The sequence below is a fragment of the Canis lupus genome, chromosome 9, assembly GCF_011100685.1.
Source record: "Canis lupus familiaris isolate Mischka breed German Shepherd chromosome 9, alternate assembly UU_Cfam_GSD_1.0, whole genome shotgun sequence".
Taxonomy (NCBI): domain Eukaryota; kingdom Metazoa; phylum Chordata; class Mammalia; order Carnivora; family Canidae; genus Canis; species Canis lupus.
Genome location: NC_049230.1, coordinates 11,763,578 through 11,787,512, shown reverse-complemented (window position 1 = coordinate 11,787,512; position 23,935 = coordinate 11,763,578). Strand labels below are relative to the sequence as shown.

General features: G+C 42.5%; 1 protein-coding gene across 3 annotated transcripts in view; it reads right to left on the bottom strand.

Moving 5' to 3' along the window:
* WIPI1 (WD repeat domain, phosphoinositide interacting 1) overlaps nucleotides 1–9,086 on the bottom strand; it is a 32,804-nt gene extending 23,718 nt beyond the window's left edge. For 2 of the 3 annotated variants that reach the window (XR_005364283.1, XM_038546783.1), the window contains exons 1-3: nucleotides 8,915–9,086; nucleotides 2,271–2,353; nucleotides 671–840 (exon numbers count right to left, since the gene is read on the bottom strand). Coding sequence is in view for 2 of the 3 variants with exons in the window: in XM_038546783.1 (XP_038402711.1) it covers nucleotides 671–840; nucleotides 2,271–2,353; nucleotides 8,915–8,994 (333 nt within the window). In the remaining variant the exon portion in view is untranslated. Of the gene's footprint in view, nucleotides 1–670; nucleotides 841–2,270; nucleotides 2,354–7,946; nucleotides 8,110–8,914 lie in introns of all 3 variants that reach the window. The other variant, XM_038546784.1, reaches the window with a different exon arrangement.
* Nucleotides 9,087–23,935: the final 14,849 nt, after the last annotated feature.

Here is a 23,935-nt window from a genome sequence, read left to right as displayed (position 1 = left end):
TCGATGTGGGACTCGATCCCGGGTCTCCAGGATCACACCCTGGGCTGAAGGTGGTGCTAAACTGCTGAGCCACCAGGGCTGCCCAGGAAATTTTCTATTTTTAAAGAGAACATATTATATATTTGATATAAGAATAATCCTTCTTTTGACAAAAAAAGAAAAAAAGAAAGAAAAAGAAAAACACCACAAGTAAGATCTGTAGGGTGAGCCAGGACAAAGAAATGGGCACATGAGCCTGGACACTTGAATCGCTGGGAATGTCCAAGGAGAGAGCAAGAGAACGGGTAGTTTTACAACTGCTTTCAGAGTGAGCTGGGGAGGGGAGGGCACACTCATCCTTAGGAATTTTGTTCTAAGAGGCATTACTGCTCACAGGACTAAGTCACAGCCAGATTTCTACCCAGCCTGCACCCAGTGGAAGAGGGTTCACTCCACCAGTGGCCAATGTTCGAGAAAGGACATGAGGCTGAAGGGCCAGGGAGGCCACATCACTGAAATGAGTACCCGGAGTAGGCTTATGATGTTCCCAATCATACTCGGCCTGAGTATTAAAATCCCTTTTAGAATCTGATGTTTGGTTTAGAAACATTCATCTTTACAGGTATTCATCTTTCTCTTTGGTGCCAATTAACAGAAGCCCCGCAACCCCGAGAGGTCTCCCCGAATGTACCTGTCGGTTCAGCCTTATGGACAGGATGTTGCTGGAATAGCTGTAATTACAGATCTCTGTGCCTTTCTTGAAGTGATAGACATTCATTTGCCGTGGCTTTGAGTGACTGACCACCACCACCAGGCTGCTGGAGAACAGGCGCTCCACGATGTAAACGTCTGGGATTTCGTCTGGGAGGGAGAGCAGACTGAGGTCACACAGATTTCAGCCTCCCCTGAGCTGAGCTGACAACAGTTAGCCGAAGGCCTCTAGGTCTTGCAGATTGGGTGCCCTCCATCAGCACACATTTACAATGATTTTCTTTCCCCCCTGCAATGAAGCTTTAGCTGTTTCCCAAGGTAGCAATCGATTCCAATTGCCAATAGGTATTGGCCCTTGCCAATACCTAAAGAAAATGTTGGTGACCAGAACCCAGAGTCCGGTCTTTCAGAGCTTCCCATGATCCTGTGTGTGGTAAAATCAGCCCTAGGGCCCCACTGTTTGCTCTGTGAAACATATTTGGGAGGTTTAGCCACTCTCAATCTAACTTTTCTCCCTGAGAGGTTTCAAAGGAGTGTCTACTCTGGGGAACCTCTGCTTTCAGGATTCCGGGCCCTGTTGCCAAGAGGTACACTATGGACAGACACCACCATGGTGGGGGTGGATAGTAATCTAGTTGAATCTGTAACCTCTCCCCATCTTGCTGTGCTCCCTGGCCCTCTCTGCAATCCCTTTCCTGTTGAAGACAAACTGGACATCTGTGTTATGACCAGGGAAGTAATTCCGTACTCAGAAAGAAGGTAAATAAATAAGCCTCCCGAGTGCCCACAGGTAGACACCTCAGTGTTTTCCTGAGAACATTCTTTTTGTATGCTTGCCTTCCTTGTGCTTAGGCAGGTCTCACAGGGAATGACACAGGATAGATACAGAGTCAAGTATTCACAAAATGGTGTGATAAAAGTAAGATCTTATAAATATATTAGGGACCCAATGTATTTATCTACTAAACCTTTCTTTCCAGGAAATCCAAAGATTGTGTATTCTTCACTATTACGATGGCATAAATTATTACTTACCCTGAGAAAATATGAGAGTCACATTTCTAAGCTGCATTTTTTGGTAATATTCCTTAGAAGTACTTGAACATCTTCAATATGAGCTATGCAAATGGGATAGTGTTGCTTTATTAAAACAAAGAAAAAAAAAACAAAGAAAAAGACTTCCACGACTGAATGAATGTTAGCAATATTCTAAAGTCCCAGTACAATGGAAAAAAAAAATCATAAGTGACCTTCTGGTTTGACAATTATAAAAACCGATGGCTGTGCACAGAAGTGTATGAAGAAGTGTCAACAATATGGTTTCAAACAAAGGATTTCTTAATATAAAAAGAAAATGTTACCTAAGATATTGCCAAACCAGGGTGCTTACTTGTGGTTTTTTTTTTTTTTTTTTTTTTTTTAAACCAAGTGGAGGCAATGATTTACATTTAAATCTGAAAAATACTGACTCCCTCAGGTTAACAGTTAAGGTAGAAAAATGCAGACAGCTCAGGAGCACCACAGATTAAAGTCTGGAGGGAGGATTTGGTGTCCCTGAGATCTCACACACACACACTTACTGCTTCCATGGACTTGGTCCAGATGCTCCACAGAACTCAAAGAAAACAGCTTATAACCGGCTTTGGTTCCAATTGCTAGGGATCTGTGGAAGATAATGAGAGCATGGGAATGACAGGAGGTACTGTATTCCAGCCACAGATCTGCTGAAGATAGACATTCCCCTTCCCCCCAGTCTCCTAGTAGACAGACAAACATCCATCCTCAGGTATTTCGATATTTGATAACTATCTAAATGGTGAGGCACACCTTGTCAGGTAGGCAGGTACATTAAAATGACAAAGCGCAAAGATAACCGCACACACAGAGATGTGAAATGGTTAAGAGATCTGAAACTCATCCATAGAAATGTCAAACCTACTAGCGACTATGCTTTCCCAACTGGACAGAAATAGGAACAATATAATGCTTAAGAATACTCATCCTGGTGCTACTCCCAACACTATTAGGGGGCTCCTGTTTTTTTTTTTTTTTTTTTTTTTTTTTTTTTGGCTCCTGTTTGTTTGAGAGGTACTTTACCAAGAGATAAATTTTCTATTTCCTTTTTTTTTTTTTGCTTAAAAAATAAATACCTGATCATAGTGGGCACAGTCATTAGTAGGTACGTTTTATTTATTTATTTATTTATTTATTTATTTATTTATTTATTTATTTATTTATTTATTTATTTATGATAGGCACACAGTGAGAGAGAGAGAGGCAGAGACACAGGCAGAGGGAGAAACAGGCTCCATGCACCCGACGTGGGATTCGATCCCGGGTCTCCAGGATCGCGCCCTGGGCTAAAGGCAGGCGCTAAACCGCTGCGCCACCCAGGGATCCCTTTTTTTTTTTTTTTTTATTTAAGTAGGTACAATTTAATGGATGCATCCTTTCATTGCTTTTCACGAAAATATTCCAGATATTTTATAACAGTAGCTCTCATTCCCAGATGTATATTAAATTCATTTGGGAAGCTTTTAAAAAATACTAATTATTGTTTACTGTTGCTCTTCTAACTGAGAGCTTTTTTTTTTTTTTAAAGATTTTATTTATTTATTCATGAGAGACACACAGAGAGAGGCAGAGAGACACAGGCAGAGGGAGAAGCAGGCTCCCTGCAGGGAGCCTGATGCAGGATTTGATCCAGGACCCTGGGATCACGACCTGAATGAAAGGCAGATAATCAACCACTGAGCCACCCAGGTGCCCTCCAACCCTGAGCTTTTTATTTAATTGGATAGGACAAACATTATATGTTCTCATTCATTTGGGGAATATAAATAATAGTGAAAGGGAAAATAAGGGAAGGGAGAAGAAATGTGTGGGAAATATCAGAAAGGGAGACAGAACGTAAAGACTGCTAACTCTGGGAAACGAACTAGGGGTGGTAGAAGGGGAGGAGGGCGGGGGGTGGGAGTGAATGGGTGACGGGCACTGGGTGTTATTCTGTATGTTAGTAAATTGAACACCAATAAAAAAAAAAATAAAAGTATTATTTCAAACCTTAAAAAAAAAAAAAAAAAAAATAATTGGATTCTTTCTTTCTTCTCTCCTTCCATCCTTTTTTTTTCTTTCTTTTCTTTCTCTCCCACCTCCCATCTCTCTCTTCTTCCTCTCTCTATTTTTTTCTGTTTTTAGTTCAAGTACTTCAGTGTGCAGCCAGGGTTGAGAACTCTGCCTTATACCATGTTCCACAAAGCTAGTATCACAACCAAACAGCAAAACAAAAAATTAAACACCCATCTGAAACAATATGGGCTAAAAAAAAAATCTTTTCTTATTTTCTCACTTTCAACCAACAGATAAAGACGGAGGGTAAACCCCAGTTGCCTTGGCCTTAGAATGAAAGCAAAGGAGTCAATTTTGTTCAGCAGCTGGGATCCCCAACCTGCTCTCTCCTACTTTGCCTTTAGCACCTCACTGATGAGCAAAACCTCACACAGAGCACACTCAGAATAAGCAGTCTGATCTTGAGCACTTCTACCCTTGGGAAGATGCGATGTCAGAGCTGAAACGGACCTTAAAATGGTCCTAAGTGGACCTAAAAATTAGCCCGGCTTCCTCATTTAAAACAAATATCTGAAAAGGTGAGATTTGTTCTTCACAGGGAAGCATATACGAACAGAAGCAGTTTACTGGGGCAAGTTTGGATGGCCAAGGCTCTGGTTTCATTAGCCTAAAAATAAAAAAGAGGAGGTCACGTGATTTTCCCTGGAATTGTTTTTTTTCTACCCAAACGTTTGTTCTTCTCTGGGTCACAAGGATAGGAGAATATGGTCAACTTTTAACCAGTGAGGAAGTTGCCTCTGTCTCTCAGTCCTCCAACGTGCTGGGGGGCTAACATGGTGTGCTGTGCACCTAGAGCTGACCAACAGTAACTGAAGAGGCAAGCCAGCAGCATCTTAAAACTTCAAAACACAGCTCCAGGCAAAAGAATGAAACTGGACTACAAGCTGACACCATATACAAGTGTGAACTCAAAATGGATTAAAGATTTAAATGTAAGACCCAAAGCCATGAAACTCCTAGAAGAAAACACAGGCCGTAAGCTCCTTGGCATGGGTCTTCGAGATGATCTTTGGATCTTACTCCAAAGGCAAGGGAAACAAAAGCAAAAATAAACAAACAGGACTACAACAGACTAAAAAGTTTCTGCACAGCAAAGGAAACCATCAACAAAATGAAAAAACAATCCACTGGGTGGAAGAAAATATTCGCAACAAGGGGTTACTATCCGAAATAAATAAATTCACATAACAAAAAAACAATCTGATTTAAAATTGGGAGAGGATCTGAATTGACATGCAGATAACCAACAGGTGCATGAAAAGATGCTCAACATCACTAATCATCAGGGGAATGGAAATCAAAACCACAATGAGATATTACCTTATACCTGTAAGAATGGCTATTATCAAAAAGATAAGAAATAACAAAGTGTTGGCAAAGATGCGGAGGAGAGGCAGCGCAGCGCTCGTGCACTACTGGTAGAAATGTAAACTGATGCAGCCACTCCAGAAAACAGTATGAAGGTTCCCCAAAAAATTAAAACTAGAACTATCCTATGATCCAGCAATTCCACTTCTGGGCATCTTTTTATTTATTTATTTATTTATTTATCTATTTATTTTTTTCATGAGAGAAAGACAGAGAGAGGCAGAGACACAGGCCGAGGGAGAAGCAGGCTCCATGCAGGGAGCCTGACTTGGGACTTGATCCCAGGACTCCAAGATTATGCCCTAGGCCGAAGCCAGGTGCTAAACCGCTGAACCACCCAGGGATCCCCTCTGGGTATCTTTCTGAAGAAAAAATGAAAACACTCCAAAAGATATATGCACCCTTATGTTCATTGCCATGTTATTTATAATAGCTGAGCTATGGAAACAATCTAAGTGTCCATCAGTGGATGAATGAATAAAGATGTGGCATGTACGTGTGCACATACACACATACACACACTTCTCAGCCGTGAAAAAATATGAAATCTTGCCATTTGCAGCAAAGGATGAGAGTATTTTGCTAAATGAAATAAGTCAGATGGGGAAAGATAAATACCACATGATTTCACTTATATGTGGAATCTAAAAAAAAAGAACACCAGAAGAAAGCAAAACCCAGACTCAGAGTTTACAGAGAATAGGTTGGTGGTTGCCAGATGGGAAGGGTGTTGGGTGGGGGGGGGTTACGAAATTGGTGAAGGAAATCAGGAACAACGAACTTCCAGTTATAAAATAAATATGGGGATGACTGGGTGGCTCAGTGGTTGGGAGTCTGCCTTCGGCCCAGGGCATGATCCTGGAGTCCCGGGTTCGAGTCCCACATCGGGCTCCCTGAGTGGAGCCTGCTTCTCCCTCTGCCTGTGCCTCTGCCTCTCTCATGAATAAATAAATAAAATCCTTTAAAAATAAAATAAAATAAATATGTCATGGGGGCTAATGTACAACATGGGAAATACAGTAGCTAAAATCACATTAACTTTGTAAGTCAATAGATGTTTAGAACACTGATCATGGTGACCATTTCCCAGTGTATACAAATGTCTAATCACAACAGGTCATACACTTGAAACTAATATAATACTGTATGCCAATTATACTTCAACTTTAAAAGGCTCCTTTTTATTTCTAGGATTCAGAAAAAATGTTTTAAAATATACTCTGTAGGAATTACTGCTTTTAAACTTTTTTCACACAGGACTTTTTCACATAAATATAGATGCGTTTAGTAGCACACTGAGGTTTCTAAAACTTGCAAGTGAAGGAAAAAATGTAACTAGAGTCTTGTGATATTAACCATAAGGTCTGGCAATTTAAAATAATTTTCAAACGTAAGCCCTGCTCCTAGAACAGAAGGATTTTATACATGAGAAAATGGCAATGTGATTACTGTTAGGTTTTAAATGATTGATCAATGGCCACAAAAGATGCTGAATCCAGGAGTTCAAAGTAAAATCTTATTTTATCTGTAAGGCCTTCCTGCAGGAAAAAAAAAATTCTCATCATCTCTCACAGGAATAGGGCTTGGGACAAATACATACTGCCAATCAAGTGAAAAAATGTACCCAAAGTGTCTAGCACAGTGCCAAACATGAAGTATGATCCAAGGAGACTGGCAAGGGTTAGTTGTAGTACTGGATTTCAAACTCAGCCTACACTTAGAGAAAAAGACACTCTGATACTCCTAAGTGCATTCGTAAGGGGCTTGACTTATTTTAAAATCCAATGTCATACCCTCTGTGGCTCAGAGCAACTGACTGTGACAAAAACTTTTATTTATAGGTGAGACAGAGCTGTCCAGCAGAGCTTTCATCCAAGAAAACAGAACTGACAGTAGAGACGAAGGAAATTAACTTTCCAACCACCCAATAGCTTTGAAAATAACATTTTTTACCCAAGTGTTTCAGAAAGCTGGGACTCGAGAGTAAAAACCAACATGACTTGAAAAAGTCTAACAACAAAAAAAATAAATAAATAAAAAATAAAATAAAATAAAAAGTCTAACAAACAATATCCACAAAGCAGAATTTAGAACATTTACTTCCAATAAGCAAACTGACTCCTCTCCTTGTCCTGTGTTCATTTGGGAAGGAAAACATTCTGGCATTTCAACAGCCATCCTCTCTTGCAAAATGCTTCTTACAAAACGTCAAAATTTTATCTACACCATCATTTCTGTAAACTGCGGGTCTCAACCCATCAGTTGATCTTAAAAACAGTTCGGTGTGTTAAAAACACCTTTAAAAGAGGGTATCACACATAGGAGGGGTAAACACTGCTTAATGAAGCACTTTTCAGGGATATCCTATGCATGTGGGTATAAGGGAATGTTGTAATATGTTATTTCTTAAAATGGATTATGGTTAAAAGAAAAAAAAAAAAGCCTGAAAGTCACTCATAAGTCACTCATGCAACCAAGCTGTCCTGCTACCCTATTACCCGATTACACATCCAGTTTTTCTTTTTTTTTTCGAACAAAGGCATATTGTTTGGCATAGGGTGTTTTTAAATTGAAATACAAAGGGAATGGGAGCCAGATTTACTTATGGTACAGGATGGCCTTAATTACACCGCTGAATGTTCAATATTAGCACAGCCTGGTCAGAGGCAGCCAAGGCCCAAGCCTGAAGCCGGCTCCAAAACAAGGAACACAACAGAAACTGGTACAGCAGGAAGTGGGAAACTGGAAAGTGGACATCCCTGCTTGATGCTCTGGGTGCACATTCCAAAGGCATGATTCCATATGGTCCCGGGGACTGGCGTCTAACAAGTCCAGGCCGAGAGGGAAGGAAACAGGCGTTTGCTTCTCAGGGAGGGAATCCTCGAGATGTCTGCAATACAGCTCGGCAGCTCACTCTCTGGCCTGAGTCCAAATGTGCACATCGAAGTGAAATATTAAAAATCCGCTCAAAAAAAAAAAAAAAAAAAAAAAAGCAACAGGGTGGAGCTCGTGGGAGGGGGGGTGGTCCGGGAAAGGGCTCTTGGCCTCGGGGGAGGGGAGGGGACTCTGCCTCGCCGAGGGGGCTCGGTGAAAACAGGGAGAGGAGGGCTGGGAGGGTTTCTGACGCCCGGAGGCGGCAGGCCAGGTGCCCCGGGCTAGGCTGGGGCAGGGGCTGGCCCGGCCACAGGGATAGGCTGCCTCTTTGTCCCAGGCCCTGCCCAGATGCCACGTTGAGATGCTCAAGGACAAATGGGAAAGTTTTCCCCGTATTCCCATCTTCTTGGGCCCCAATGACCTAGCCTGGGGTCAACCCGCCGCTGCCCGCTCCCCTCCCACCTCCTTTGTCTTGGCTTTCCCTCCCCCCCAGGCCCCCCGCTCGGGTCGCTCACCTCCGCCCCTGCTCCGGCCCCACTCCGCCCGCGGACTCCCTCCCTCGCTCTGGCTCCGCGGCCCGCAGCGGGGGTGGGGGCGCTCGAAGCCCCTGCCCGGGAGGGGGAGGAGGAGGGGAGGAGGAGGGGGAGGAGGAGGGGGAGGAGGAGGGGGAGCCCCCGCCCCCCGCCCCCTGCGCCGAGCCAGCCCCGGGCCGCCCCGGGCCGCCCCGGCCCGGCCGCCGACGCCCTCTTGGGGCGTAGGCCTGCGCCTCTCCGGCTGCAACTCCGCGGCCAGGACCCGACCCCCGCCCGCGACCTCCGCCCGGGCTCCCCGCAGGGCAGGCGCCGCGGCTTACGTGCAGTCCTGGTTGAAGGAGAAGCAGCTGAGCGCCGCCTCGACCCCGCCCGGGGGGCTTTCCGCCGCCTCGGCCTCCATCGGGGGCTCGACCCGGGGCAGCCGCAGCTCCGAGCCGGCGACAGCCACCTCAGCAGCCCGCTGGCGCCGGCTCCGCGGGCCGGGTCGCCTCCAGCCCCCCTCCGCCTCTGGCCCCGCCCCGGCCCGCCTCGCTCCGCCCCCCCCGCCCGGCCCCGGACCCTCCGGCGGGTCCCGGCCAAACCTCGCCGCCGAGAGGCGGGGCCCCACCGCCGGCCGCCATTGGCTACGAGTCCACGCCCACGGCGCCGCCTTGGCCAATTGGCGACGGCTGCGGGCGGCCCCTCCCCGGTGACGGCCCGCCCCCGGCTCGGTGAGGCGGCGCCCCATTGGACGAAGGCGCGTGACGCGGCGCTGCAGGCCACGTGGTGGTGTTGTCATTGCCAGATGCTGCGAAGCGGGAGTTGGGAAGCAGCAGCGCGGCTGAGGCCTCCGCCGCCGGCGTCCGCGGTGGGGCTGCGGCGACCAGGGCGGGCGGACGCGCTCGGTCTCACCCCGCCCAGACCGCTGTCACCAGTAGCTCTCTGCCTATTAAACTTAACAGCGTTTAGTAGAGAGCGTGAGACGCGGAAAGCCTCACCCTTTTGTAGAGTCTTCAAGCTGCCTAGGGAAAAAAGTTTCTGAGATGGGGATGCTAAAGCCGGAGAGATCTCAAGTTATTTTACCGATTGTCCTGCAGGGGCGAGCTCTTCCTGCATGCCAAGCACTGTCTTAACTGCGTGTAGTATCTCGCTGAATTCTTATAAAACAGGAAAATATGCTTTATGCTCGATTTTTTTAAAAACAGGGGCAACTGAACAGCTAACGAGTCTGTCTAAAGTAACACAAGTGGTAGAAAGTGGATTTGTCTGATTGCAAGGCCCGTGAACCAGACAATTCTGCTGGAAAGTTTGGCAAAGCCTATCTGATCTGTAGTTGAAAAAAAATGAAAAAAAATGTGGGGTCCCTGGGTGGCTCAGCGATTGAGCGTCTGCCTTGGGCTCAGTGCGTGACCCTGGGGTCCTGGCATCAAGCTCACATCAGGCTCCCTGCAGGGAGCTTGCTTCTCCTTCTGCCTGTGTCTCTGCCCCTCTGTGTCTCTCATGAATAAATAAATAAAATCTTTTTAAAAATGAGTTTAAGATGGTGTATTTGATGAAAGGGATGAGATCTTGAAGATGGCACAGTTCAGAACTCACATATTTAAGATGAATCCTGACAAGGATCATGTTGCCATGTAAAATACCCAACACAGTGTAGAAATCAGTAGCTCTGCTGGCTTTGGATTTATATAATTCCTGATGAATTTTTTAAAAGATTCTATTTATTAATTTGAGAGAGGGAAAGCAAGCAGGAGGGGCAGAAGGAGCAGCAGACTCCACACTCAGCAGGGAACCTGATGTGGGGCTCCACCTCAGGATGCTGGAATCATGACCTGAACCAAAGGCAGACGCTTAACCGCTTAACCGTAACCCAGGTGCCCCATTCTGATGAATTTTTAATTCATATTTTGAAAGTTGAGATGACATTTTAATTGTTATGCCACAGTAACTTTATCTATTTTGTGACTAAGCTATATATATGTGTGTGTATGGAAAACCGGACCTAGAATGGATGACTGAAGAACACTATTTCACTTAAATTTTTCTGGTTGCATTTCCGGTTTGGATTTTCTGAAATGCAAATATAAGAGTTTCTTCACTCCACACTCTCATTCTTTTCTCCCAACTGATGTAAAAATAGTTCAGCTCACAGATCCACCCACAGATATTGATTGCTCCTTAGTTGATTGCAAGGTGTTGTATAAACTATCCTCCCTGAAAAAGGCTTCTGTTTGGCTGTTTTAACTGCATCATCTTTGTTACCTCTTGGAGCAAAGGTGCTTCTCCACACCACTCCCAGCTTGGCCATTTAGAAAACCAGGAGTCTGGTAGGCTAGGTGCAAGGTTGTTTGAAGAATTAAATGAAATGCAGAATAAGTTTTGTTTTTTGTTTGTTTGTTTTTTTTGTTTGTTTTGTTTTGTTTTTTACAGTGGAAGCTGTTATGCTCAATAGTTTGGACTTTATGGGCTAAAGTTGGGAGCTGGTGTTAGTTTTTGAGCAGGAGTGTTTCATGATAAAAGCAGTGTTTTAGACAGATAAACTCAGCCAGGGTGTGCACAACAGATTAGAAGGGTGAAAAATTTAGACTAATGTGAAATTCTCAGAGTGACAGGACATGAGATACAGGCTATTGGATGGCAGCAAGACTAGAAAGGATAGGACAAACCCAAGAGAAACTTTTTTTCTATTGAAATATATTTGACATATAACATTGTGTTAATTTAAGGTGTATAGCATGTTGATTTGATACTTACATATTATAATATAATTGCACTGTGGCTATGATTAGCACCACTAACAAGTCACACGAAGAGATATTTTGAGGCACTGCTGCCCAATAGAAAGATAATGAGCCAAAGAAAGAAAGAAAGAGAAAAAGAAAGAATGAAAATGTCAGCCACAGATGTAAATCCTATTTGTAATTTAAAATTTCCTAAAGCCACACTAAAAAAGGCAAAGAGAAATGAGTAGGTGAATTTTAGTAATATATCTAACACGATATGTCAAAAAATCTTATTTTAATGGGTAATCAGTGTAAAAGTACTAATCAGCCAGTTTCGATTATTTTCTGTTTGACATAAGTCATTAAAATCCAGTGTATCTTTTTTCACATAGAACATACCTCGATTTACGCTGGCCACACTTAACATGCCTATGTGGCTGGTAGCTATTTTACTGCTCAGTGGAGTTGGGGGAGAATAAACCGCAGAACCCGGTGGCTGATGGGGGAGGTGTGGTGTGGCAGGGAAGAGGAGGGAAGAGTCAAAGCTGATTCCGTGGTTAGGAAAATAGAAGCTTATGGTGCTGCTTTCAGAAACTAGTGGTTTGGGCAGGTATTCAGGAAGATGCAGTTAGTCATATGTTGATGCAGCAGAACTGAATGCTCATTGGGATTATGGTTCAGGCCTAGAGATGTGGGTATGTGAGAAAATTGATCATCTTCCCAGCCCCACCTTTCCTGTGAATGGTCCCCCTTGGGTGTTTCCCATTGAATTAATGGTCCACCGTCCACCACTACCCATGAGCAAAGAACATCCCAGGGTTACCTCAGCTGGACTTATTTTTCCCAAGATAATATCAAAATCTGTATTTTTATATAAATACATTTTAAATAAGTATTTTATATACCCCTATATTTTTGTGTAAAAATTTAAAATGTCCATGACCAACTCTTATAAAAAACAAAAAAACAAACAAAAAAAACCAACACTGTGTGGACCAAATTAAATAGACCAGCTGGCTGAATGTGGTTTGTGGAGGTCCAGTGTGTGACCTCTGTTCAAGGCATAAGCAGTCTCTTTGAGAAGCTCCACCCTCAAAAGAAAAAAAATTCCAAAGAAAATGTTACAAATAAATTCAGAGGTGTTAGATTCATTTCTGCTCAGGCTGATTTTTCTTTTTCTAAGTTCCAGTTCCAGGTTCTGTGGGAGAGGAAACTCCTGATTTATATTGTTATATTTATAGCATCCTAATCCTTCCACATTCTTGGAGCAGAAATTTCAACACCAAATAACAGAAGCAGAGGTTATCTGGAAGAAGAGGGATATACAACACTTGACCACAATAAAAACAAGACTTCAGCTTTTTGTCCTTCTTCCAAATGAAACACCTAAGTGTCTGTCTTTTCCCAGACAAAATGTCTATTATTTCTAGGGAAACAGTAAATCAGCAAAATCTGGAAGAATAAAGCTGAGCTTGGGAATTAAGTATCCTTGGTAATACAAAATTGCAGACCACAGTTCAGCTAATGGGAAGACTTCCTATTTGTGCAGCAATCAGGTTGTAATTTTAAAATGCTGATGAGGGACTGCACAGGGCAATGACAGGGGAAGTTGGAAATGACACATCCTGTCTGATGCAACCCGCATGTCACCCAATATGGTTGTGCATAACACCCAACTGTCTATAATTAGAGTAACTATGAGGTGAACAAATACCATTCCTGTCCACTTCTTTGTATAAAAATCCATTCTATTTTTATAAAATCAAGTCATAGGAAATAAGCTCCTTCTTCTTTTCTGATATGTTTCAGCACTCAGAACGTGAGCTGAAAGAGTAGAACCGGAATGGACGAGTGTATGGTAGTCCTTTGAGAAAAGGATGAAGGAGGAAGGGCCTGGGGACTCGAGGCAGAATAGGTAAGCCTTGAGGGTAGGGAGAGAGAGGTGATGTGTCCCAGGCTCAAGGAGTCACCCCTCTGCTACCATTCTAGGGTAGGAGGTAAGGGGTTGGAGCGTAGGATGATTTCTGGGAAAGGAGGTGATCCCATCAGATTGGCAAACAGGAAGTACCCAGCCAGAGGCATGACTAAACAGTGGGCACAATTGGCCTTTTTAAAACTAATCACAGGCACAGTCTGTGTGTGAGGGCATGGCTGCAGTGAATGAACAGCCCCTATAACGTGCCTTTGCTCCCAAAATGGAACCACTCTATCTGGCTTTATCAATTAAAAAAGGGAGGGTGGGGGCAAAGACCAATAACCATTCTAACATTCCTTGACTTACATATTTCGTCTCAAAAGCAAGAAACAATGACATTTCATTGAAGAGTGAACTAGTGTCTTTGTCTACATTCTGTCTCCCATCTGTCTTATTTTTGCTTCCAGAATAATCTTAAAATGCTGAGGCAAAATCACAAGTGGCCCACAAATACTTGCTAATTGGCTGACATTCATGAAGACAGTAGCTTTCTATGTGTGCATTTGCAGACATACCTTAAGCTAATGGTCTGTTAGTCAAGGCAGTATAGAGAAGCTCCATCATGGAGATTTTGTTCACTAGTCCATTTTAAGACCAGCCAGGATTACAGAGAAGTGTTCATTGGGTCAACCAATTGCCCCGACTGAGGTTTTTGAGTATAGATATAGGTGACATCTGGAAATGGAAGGCAAAGCTTTATAGAAAGCTTGGCCTGAAGCCTGCCTCATGCATCTTCTCATTTAATGCTCACTACATGTCCTGTCCCAGAGATTTTAATCCCCATCACACAGCTGTGGAAACCAAGGTCAAGAGATGTTGGATAAGTAGCTCAAGGTCCTAGGGCAGTTTGTGATAGAAATGTGGTTTTTTGCTCACCCTTTTACTGCACTTCCAGGCTGCCTCTCATTCCATGCTTCCTCTCGGACTGCTGTGCCTCAGATCTGGTCATAGAATTGGCATCTTAACCTGTACTCCATTCTCTAAAGGGACAGAGAGGCAAGGGTAGAGAGACAGAGGGAGATTATGCCAAGAGGGCCACTGGCCAAGTGCAAGGGGCAGGACATCCAGCCTAGAGGTTTTCAAAAGGAGCCAAAGCTTTGCTTAGGTTTGTTACTGGTGGTACTACTAGAAGTATCTAGAAATAGCTTTTGCTCTCAGATAAAAGATTAACCTGCACTCACGGGTGATGGTGGCTAGTTAAGTGGTGCTCTAGGACTCTGGGTTTCTTCTTGGTCTAGAGAGCTGGCATGAACAGTCACTATTCCTTGGAATTCTTCACTTCTGGGGAAAAGGTGATTTCAAAGGCCTTAGGGGAGCCAGGGAGAGGGCGAAGAATGCCATGATTCTTGGTGAACAGTGCCATCTAGTGAACCAATTCAGTTCCAGGCTGGTAGGTGGACATTGAAGGAGAGACCGGCTTGTGTGAGAAGATAGAGAGAGCTCATCCTGAAACCCTGGAAGAAGAGTCTCAGACTCTCCATGTGTTCTTCCAAAACCTCTTTACTGTCTGTACATGGAAAATACAGAGGCCTCACTCAGCACTCTTTTGCAGAAGGAGAAGAAATTTGGAAGGCGTTGGCCTGTTCATTCATTTGACACATCTTTATTCAGTGCCTGTTCTGTGCCTGCCATGGTTCCAGGTCCGGGGGATGCATCTTGGGGAAAAAATTAAATAAAAATCCCTGCTTATATGGGCAGAGAGACCATAGACAAGAAAAACAGAATGGAAAGTATCTCAAATGGCCGTGAGAGCCAAGAAGGAAAATAAAGCAGTGGGAGGGTGTTGAAGGCTGTAGGGGAGGGGAGGCATCACTGGAAGGTCCCTTATGAACAAAGACCTGGGGGAGGGAAGGGAATGTGTGGGGAAAAGCTGTCTGGGTAGGAGGAGCCTGAAGGAGGTGAGCATGGTTGGTGGAGAGATAGGAGGCGTGGATAAACAGGAAAAGAAGTGGAAATGGTAATGGTAATGGTAATGGTAATGGTAATGGTAATGGTAATGGTAATGGTAATGGTAATGGAAAAGAATGTGGGAGAGGGACAAGAAACCACTGGGCATTTTGACTTTCATTTGAACAGAATCACTCAGGCAGCTGGGTTGAAAATAAATTAAAGGTTTCTTGGTAGGTTCACAATTCCCTTTAGCATGTTTAAAAACTCCAGGAGGGGATCCCTGGGTGGCTCAGCGCCTGCCTTTGGCCTGGGGCGTGATCCTGGGGCTCTGGGATTGAGTCCCGCGTCGGGCTCCGGGCTCCCGGCATGGAGCCTGCTTCTCCCTCTGCCTGTGTCTCTGTGTCTCTGTCTCTCTGTCGCTCTCTCTCTCTCATTAATAAATAAATAAAATCTTTTAAAAAAATAAAAAATAAAAACTCCAGGAGGCCCAATTTATTGTTTCACATTGTTTAAGAAGTACTTTCCAGGCTTATGTAGATCTCTTTCTTGTAGGAACACCCACTAACTTCTTGTGGGACCCAAGAAAATGAAAGTCAGCCCTGATAAGCAGACTGTGATGTTCCCAACAGTCATAAACGAGGCCAGCACGAAGCCAACAGAAAACAGTGTTTTTCCCAAGGCCACACCACAGCTGCAAAGGGGCTAACATTGAGTGATTAAGTCTCTTTTATCAATGCTTTCCACAGGCTTTCTCCATCCCTCCCACCCGCTGAACAAAGATTTGTGAGATGCCCAATTATTAAAGCACCCTACTTCATGACCACCTCTACCCCTGGTCTGATGTCTGTTCCCCTACCCTTCCCACCTTAGGATCACTTAGTGCAAACCCAAACCCTACACAAAGCCCCTTTTCAGAGCCTTTTACTGAGACAGCCCATGGTTCATTGGCTGTACACTTTCCCTTAGCATACCAAGTTAAGAACATTAACATAAATTGGGTGAACTTGGTGGTCTTTCCTACGACTTCATCTGCCCCCAGTATTTTGGAGAACAAAGTTTAGGAAAAGCCAGGCAAAATAATTACTTCCTTCTCTAACATTCTGTGGGCCTAAAGCTGAGATATTGCACCCCGCCTGAAATCTTGTGTACCCGTATATGATCGATGAAAGCGCTGAGGACCGAATTGTCAAATATTTTTAAAAAAATAATCTGGATGTTTCCTATAAATGAGGTGATACAACATGTGACCTTTTGTGTCTGGCTTCTTTTATGTACCATAGTGCTTTCAAGGCTCATCCATGCGGTCGTCTGTGTCAGTAAGTATTTAATTTCTTTCTACTCCTGAATAATGTTCCATTAAGTTATATACCATAATTTATTTATCCATTCGTCAGTTGATGGACATTTGAGTTGTTTCTACCTCTTGACTATTGTGAAAAGTGCTTCTATGAATATACATGTACAGGTGATTATTTGAGTATGTGTTTTCAATTGTCTTAGAGATCTATCTATCTATCTATCTATCTATCTATCTATCTATCTATCTATCTTGGAATGGGATTGTTTGATTATACAGTAATTCCATGTTTAACTTTTTTGAGGAACTGAAAAACTGTTTTCCAAGGGGGCTGAACCGTTTTATATTTCCATAGCAACATACAAGGGCTCCAATTTCTCCATGTCCTTGCCAACATTTGTTAGTTTATGTTTTCATTTTTTACAATTATTATAGCCATCTCCAAGGATGTGAAAAACCTTGAGTTTTTTATGCCATGTCTGCAAAGCTGCAAACTCTTGGGACACCAGGTAGTACTGGGTCCCTTAGCACTAAACAATGAGCCAAAGCCATGAAGTATTTCTGGGTCATGCTCTGACAGTTGGACAAAGAGCTTTGTATCATATAGAGACTCATTCAGCTTCAACGTATAAAGCTGAAATGTGAGCCCATGAGGCCAAGTCAAGGGAGAAATATCTGAAGCAGACCCTGGGCTGCCCCTTCTGGCCTAGTCTCTCTGTTCTTATTTTATCCTCCTTGTTAAAAGCTGTTGATGCTATGACATGGTCTTCAGATATTTCATATGATTAACCCCAGCTTCAATTCAGCCGGAGTACCCCATTGTGTGGGTTTCTTGTTAGGATAAAAAGTGGTGCTAACCCTATAACTAATGACACAAAGGACAAAGTCATTTCTTGAACTGTGAAGACCCTGTATGACATCAAAGAGGGAATGTCTCAGAGGCATATCTGGAATACATGGCATAGGGTAGGTATATGGGATTGAGAGAGAGAGAGAGAGGTTTGGAATCATTGGTGAAGATGTAGTAGCTGAAGCTACGAGAGGAGGTCAGATGTAAGAAAAATGTGTCAGTGGTGAAGAATTGGGGTGAAATGTCCTCTTTTGATGTTTTGAGTATTCCTTTAATTAATTTTAGGAACACTACAGAAAGGAAACTGGTGTGTGCGCTGAGCCGGCTGCAGCAGCTCTACGTTTCACATTGTTGTTGAGTGAGAACCTCTGTTATAAATGGAAACCTGAACTGGCAAATGCTCATTGGCTAAAACTGAATGCACCAGTTTATTTTGGTACCTATTATCTACACAATCTCCCATTTTGCTTATTGATAGCAAATATGCATGAGGAATAGAAAGCTGGCATGTTTTCCAAAAACAAGACTGAGAGTTTTCACTGCTGCGTGTCTGAAGTAGGTATGACTTGGACTTTTCATCTTTTCTCTGCAATCAGAAATGTCCTTTGGTGGGTTTCTACTTTTTTTATAGAAGTTTGGTTCCAGAGGCTGTTTAAGAGCTTTTCAGAAAGATATCAAGTGTTTGAGGAGACATATCTTAAAATACTTAGGGTAGCTATTTCCTAGGCCCTCGGCTCTTCTTTCTACACTTTCTCTGCAGGCATCTGTTCCCATATGTGGAGGTTTAAGTCAGCCTCTATCTACAGATGACCCTTGTCTGACCTCACTCTCTGGAATGCTCTGCCTGCCTCTGTCTTTCATCCCAGAGCACATCAACACTAACTTCCACTTGGCATTCCTGATAGGATCTCATTCTCCTGAGCTCTTGAAAGAATCTTGCTTTAGCAACTCCCAGGGAATGGTGGGGGAGTTGTTTTTTAAAAAGAGATTTATCCCATACCAAGGACAGCAATAATTTATCGTGTACTGTTTTGTGCATTGATTCTTTTTGGTGGGCTATTCTTCTTTTCTTCCAATCCATGAACATAGTATAGATTCTTAGGTCCTCTTGACCCAGGCATGTAATTTCCCATGACTGCATAAACAATTCTGTACATTCCCAGGGATTCTTTTTTTAAAAGGTTTTATTTATTTATTTATTATTTAGAGAGAATAAATGGGGGAAGGGCAGGGAAAGAGGGAGAGAGAAAATCTCATGCAGACTGTGAGTTGAGTCAGAGCCTGATTCAGGCTTGATCCCCTGAACCCAAGATCATGACCCATGCCAAAACCAAGAGTCAGACGCTTAACCAACTGAGCCATTCAAGTTCCCCATTACCACCGTGGATTCTGATCACATTAACCTGTGTATTTACTTCAAAACAGTCATCAGACCTGAAATTATCTTGTTTATTTGTTTACATGTTTACTGTCTATCTCCTCTATCTAGAAGGTAAGCCCTGTGAGGGCAAGATCTTATGTGTCTTCTCCCAGCATCTAGAGCAATGCTTGACCACATAGTAGGTGCTCATGGAATATTTGCCAACTGATTGACCTAAAGAAACAATAATTGAAAAATCATACAAAAATTTGCTTTCCATTAGCTTCATAAGTGTCATTTCCTTATCTCTCTTGGACAATGTTATTGCCCAAATGTAACTAGAATTATGAATTATGACCAAAGGTCAATTAACTATATTAGCGGCTCTCAAAATTTTTGGAACCCCCCCTTTACACCCGTAAAAATTGTTGAAAGCCCTAAAGAGCTATTGTTCATGTGAGTCATAAGTACCATTATTTAGTAAGAGATAAAAATTAAAACTGAGAAGAGCTCAAAATATTTATTAATTCATTAAAAATAATAAACCCATTACATGTTAACATCAATACCATATTTTTTTCTGATTCCAAAATAAACAAAATAACAGGGAAAAGAGAGGCATTGTTTTACATTAAAAAAACATGTTGATGTTTGGCTTAATAGAAGACAGCTGGATTCTCATATCTGCTTCCACGCTCAATCGGTGGTGATATCAAAAAAAAAAAAATCGGTGGTGATATCACACATCACATAGGCTTTGTGCACTTGTTGAGACAATAGGAGTGAAAAAGGCAAATAATATCTCAGTGTTATTAAAAAATAGTTCTGACTTTGTAGATGCCCCAAAGCCCCAGAGATATTCAAAGCACACTTTGAGAATGAGTGATTGATATTAATGGAGAATAATACTTTACTTTTTTAAAAAAGGATTTTAAAAAATTTATTTGAGAGAGAGAGAGAGAGAGAATGAGATAGATAGTCAGATAGACTAGATAGAGAATGAGATAGATAGTCAGAGGGAGAAGCAGAAGCCCCACTGAGCAGGGAGCCTGATGCAGGGCTCAATCCTGGGATTCCAGAATCATGACCTGAGTTGAAGGCAGATGCTTAACCAGCTGAACCACCCAGGCACCCCTTTTCTTTACCTTTGAACCACATTACCTTTAAATAGTGTATCTCCCTCTTCAACTTCCTTTATTTAGCTTACTATGAAAATGTTTATATTCCTCAACACTGCATCAGTGCCAAAAGCAGCCAAGATGCATAGTGAGTGATGAGTGATGGAGAAGCAAACAAAAAGTTAATAATTTGTGACATTCATTCAAGACACATCCACACACAAACAACACTAACAAAAATGCAAGCCTTTACTGAGCATATACTCTATGTTCCACATTTTCAAAAGATGGTATCTCTATTCTTTATAATAATAATTTCAGGTAGAAATTACTAACTTCATTTCAAAGGTAAAGAAATGGAAGCTCAGAAAACAAACCACTTATCCAAGGCCACCAAGCTAATAAGTGACAGAGAAGCGATGGTCATACTCCAGTCTCTCTTACCATCAGAGGCTAAACATGGGGGTAAAAACCCAGAAGCAATCAAGAGTGCCCATCCATAGCCTCTTTCTTCTATGGCGCTGGCAGGTGGCTGGTGAGGCCCTTCAAGATGATTCCAGCCTCGATAATTCCTTCAGCTTCTGTTACCTGGGGAGCTCATAAATCCTTACCTTGTCACAGCTGGGGTAGAGACTTCCCCACTGCTACCCTCTCTCTCCTCAGTCTGCTGGTGGGGGGTGAGGGAGTAGGCACTAGGCTCTATCTTCACATATTTCCCTCCCACATTCAGAAAGACACAGGCCAAACTCCATGGACTTTCCTCCTGTCTCCGCTCAGGCACACTGGGATGGGTCTGTGAGACCTTACAGGGCAACAAATCTCCCAAAATAGACCAGTACCTGATTTACAAGGCCCAGTGCAAAATGGGAACTCAGGGTCCCTTGTTCGAAAAAGCGGGAAAAAGTGTTGATAAAAATCACTAAAATATAAGGCTTTCCCCTAAAAATATGTTATTACTTATAAAGTATAATAGGAGTAAGAAAGATACTTGAATATTAACATAAACTTACAAATTGCAAAAAATAACATTTTGATGTCAAAATTTTATTTAACACAATAAATAATGATTTGTTTATGTGACATCTATCTTGAGTGATCATTCAGTTTTTCTGGCTCATTTTTATGCAAATTCAATTATTAGGCCACCAAAATTTATACTTTCAGCAGCTTCATTTTTTGTTAAAGATTTATTTATTTGAGAGAGAGAGAGTGAGCAGGGGAAGGGCAGAGGGAGAGGAGAGGCAGATTTCCCGCTGAGCCCGACATGGGGCTCCATCCCAGGACCCTGGGATCATGGCCTGAGCCAAAGGCAGACACTTAACTGACTAAGCCACCCAGGTGCCCCAGCAACTTTATTTTTAATTAATGTAATTGAAAGTGATGTGAGTCACTCATGGCAAATGCCAGATTGTAAATAATTTTTAATTTTGAGAAAGATCATTTTGTGCATGTAAGTTTCATATTCTTATATGACTTTTACAAGTTACAGGAAATATCAGAAGAAACATTCAAAATGTCAGGTACAAATTTACATTTAAACTTAATTTCAGGGCCACCTGGCTGGCTCAGTCAGAAGAGCATGTGAATCTTGATCTCAGGGTTGTGAGTTGTAGAGATTACAAAGACAAAACAAAACAAGCAAAAAAAACTTTTTTTTAAAAAAGATTTTATTTATTTATTCATGAGATACAGAGAGAGAGATTGGCAGAGACACAGGCAGAGGGAGAAGCAGGCTCCATGCAGGGAGCCTGATGTGGGACTCAATCCCCGGTCTCCAGGATCACGCCCTGGGCCCAAGGCAAGCGCTAAAACCACTGAGCCATCCACGGATCCCCACAAAAAAACTTTTAAAAAGCCCTTAAATTCAGACTTACACAGAACTGATTATTATGAAGAGATAGGACCATTAATTTAGCTACTGATCTGTCAATGAACCAATCAACTGGTCTCCCTTGGAATGCAGTGTCAATTTCTGGAAAGATGGAGAGTAACTGGAAGGAGTGATTCCCCTTCCCAAAGCCTTTGAAGCTGGAGAAATGTGGTAGGAGGGAGCTTACTCTTTATTTGTATAATTTGCCACTGTTTGGCTTTTTTTCTTTCCTTTCCTTTTTTCTTTCTTTCTTTCTTTCTTTCTTTCTTTCTTTCTTTCTTTCTTTCTTTCTTTCTTTCTTTCTTTCTTTCTCTTTCTTTTCTTTCTTTTTTTTAAAGATTTCATTTACTTGATAGAGAGCACACGCAGAGGGAGTAGCAAAGGGAGAGGGAGAAGTAGGCTTTCTACCGAGCACGGAGCCAGGTGCAGGGTTCGATCACAGGGCCGTAGGATCACAACCTGATCCGAAGGCATATGCCCAACCAAGCAAACCACTCAGGCACCCCTGGCTTTTTTATTTTTATTTTTATTTATTTATTTAAAATTTTTATTTTTAAGTAATCTCTGCACCATACATGAGGCTCAAAGTCACACCCCAGAGTTCAAGATCCCATGCTCTACCAGCTGAGCCAGCCAGGAGCCCCCTGCCACTGTTTGGCTTTTTAAAAACACAGGCATGTACTCCTCATTCAATTTCAAAACTTATTAACAAGAAAAGGAACTCTTCAAAAAAGGAATGCATGTTACCTTGTAATCTCGGCACTCAGTTGCTCATTGGTAACGTTTTGATTCTTGCCCGTCTTTCTGAAGCCGTTCAATACATTTTTTATATTCATTTTATATCATACATAGCTATGTAAACTTTAGCATTCCTCAATTCAGCCAAAAAATGTAAGGCCTGGAACATTTCTAGATTTAGAGCATTAAGTCAGATCCACTCTGCTTTTTTTTTTCCTCCCCTATGTTTTTTGGAAAGGGTAGGGAGCAGCTGTAATTTGTTGGCTGTTTTTAAAAAGATGAGGTGTGCTTCCTAAGGATTGAAGAGAATGCCGGCAGAAGGGTACTTCCTGCGTTGGACATCCGTGCGTGAACAAGAGGAGTTGAGCGCTGGGTAATTTGGACAGCAGTGCCCCAGGGGCCTGCTTGATCTCCTGCTGCCTGATGTCACACGTAGTGACAAGGCTGACAGCAAGCGGGAAGGGCTGCCTCCGGTCCCTGTGATGAATGTTCGGCAGAGCAGGATGCCAGGTGATGTGTCTTGCAGCTCCCCATCCAGCTTCTCAACCAGTTTCTCAAATAAAAACCAAAGAATGCCAACAGTCAAAATCAAAACACCTGAGTTTTCCTATGCACTTAAAAAAGGAAGTAAAACATTTTTTAAAAGATCTTAAAAATTCCAAAATCTAAGCTGGATTTATTCCTGTAACAAAAGGGTGGTTTAACACTCAGAAATCACTTGCTGCATTCAAGGCGATTTTAATGTATTAATGGATGAAGGAGGAAAAACAGTCCTCTCAATAGATCTCTTTGTGGATTGATAAATTTCAAGAGCACTTATGATAAAAATTCTCAGCCAGCTGAGGATAGAAGGGAACTTCCTTAACCTAAGAAATAGTATCTACCAAAGACTTCTAGAAAATAGCATATGTACTGCAGAAACATAGCAAGAATTTCCTTGAAGTCAGGTCTATGTGCCCTGTGTTTCTACGTAACAGTTAAATGGCTAAATTAAATTTTCATGTGTCAATGACATACCGAGAAACATAATATTGAGCAAATAAAGCAAAAGCAACAGAAGGATGAACATTGGATGAGACATTCCGTGGAATTCCTGCTTTAGCTTCAACCCAGCCATTTTGATACAGTTTTTTCATTGTTGCCTCTGCCTAAATATTTTCTAATTTCTAATTTCCACTCTGGTGGAAACATATATATGCATATGTGTGTGTGCGTGTGTGTATGTGTATATGTATATTTGTTTATTTATACTAAACTGTATTAAACTATTAAACTAATATACATCAGGCTCTGAGCTTTGCAGAAAGTCTGCTTGGGACTCTCTCTCCCTCTCTCTCTGCCCTTCCCCCAGCTCATGCTCTTTTTGTCCTTCTAAAATAAGCAAATAAATCTCTAGAAAAAAATTAAGGGAAGACACCCAAGACCCTAGAATTTTAAAAGTTTGATTTATTTTTTTAAAGAAATCAAGTAACTTCTAAAAACGAAAAACAGGGGCAGCCCGGGTGGCTCAGCAGTTTAGCGCCGCCTTCAGCCCAGGGTGT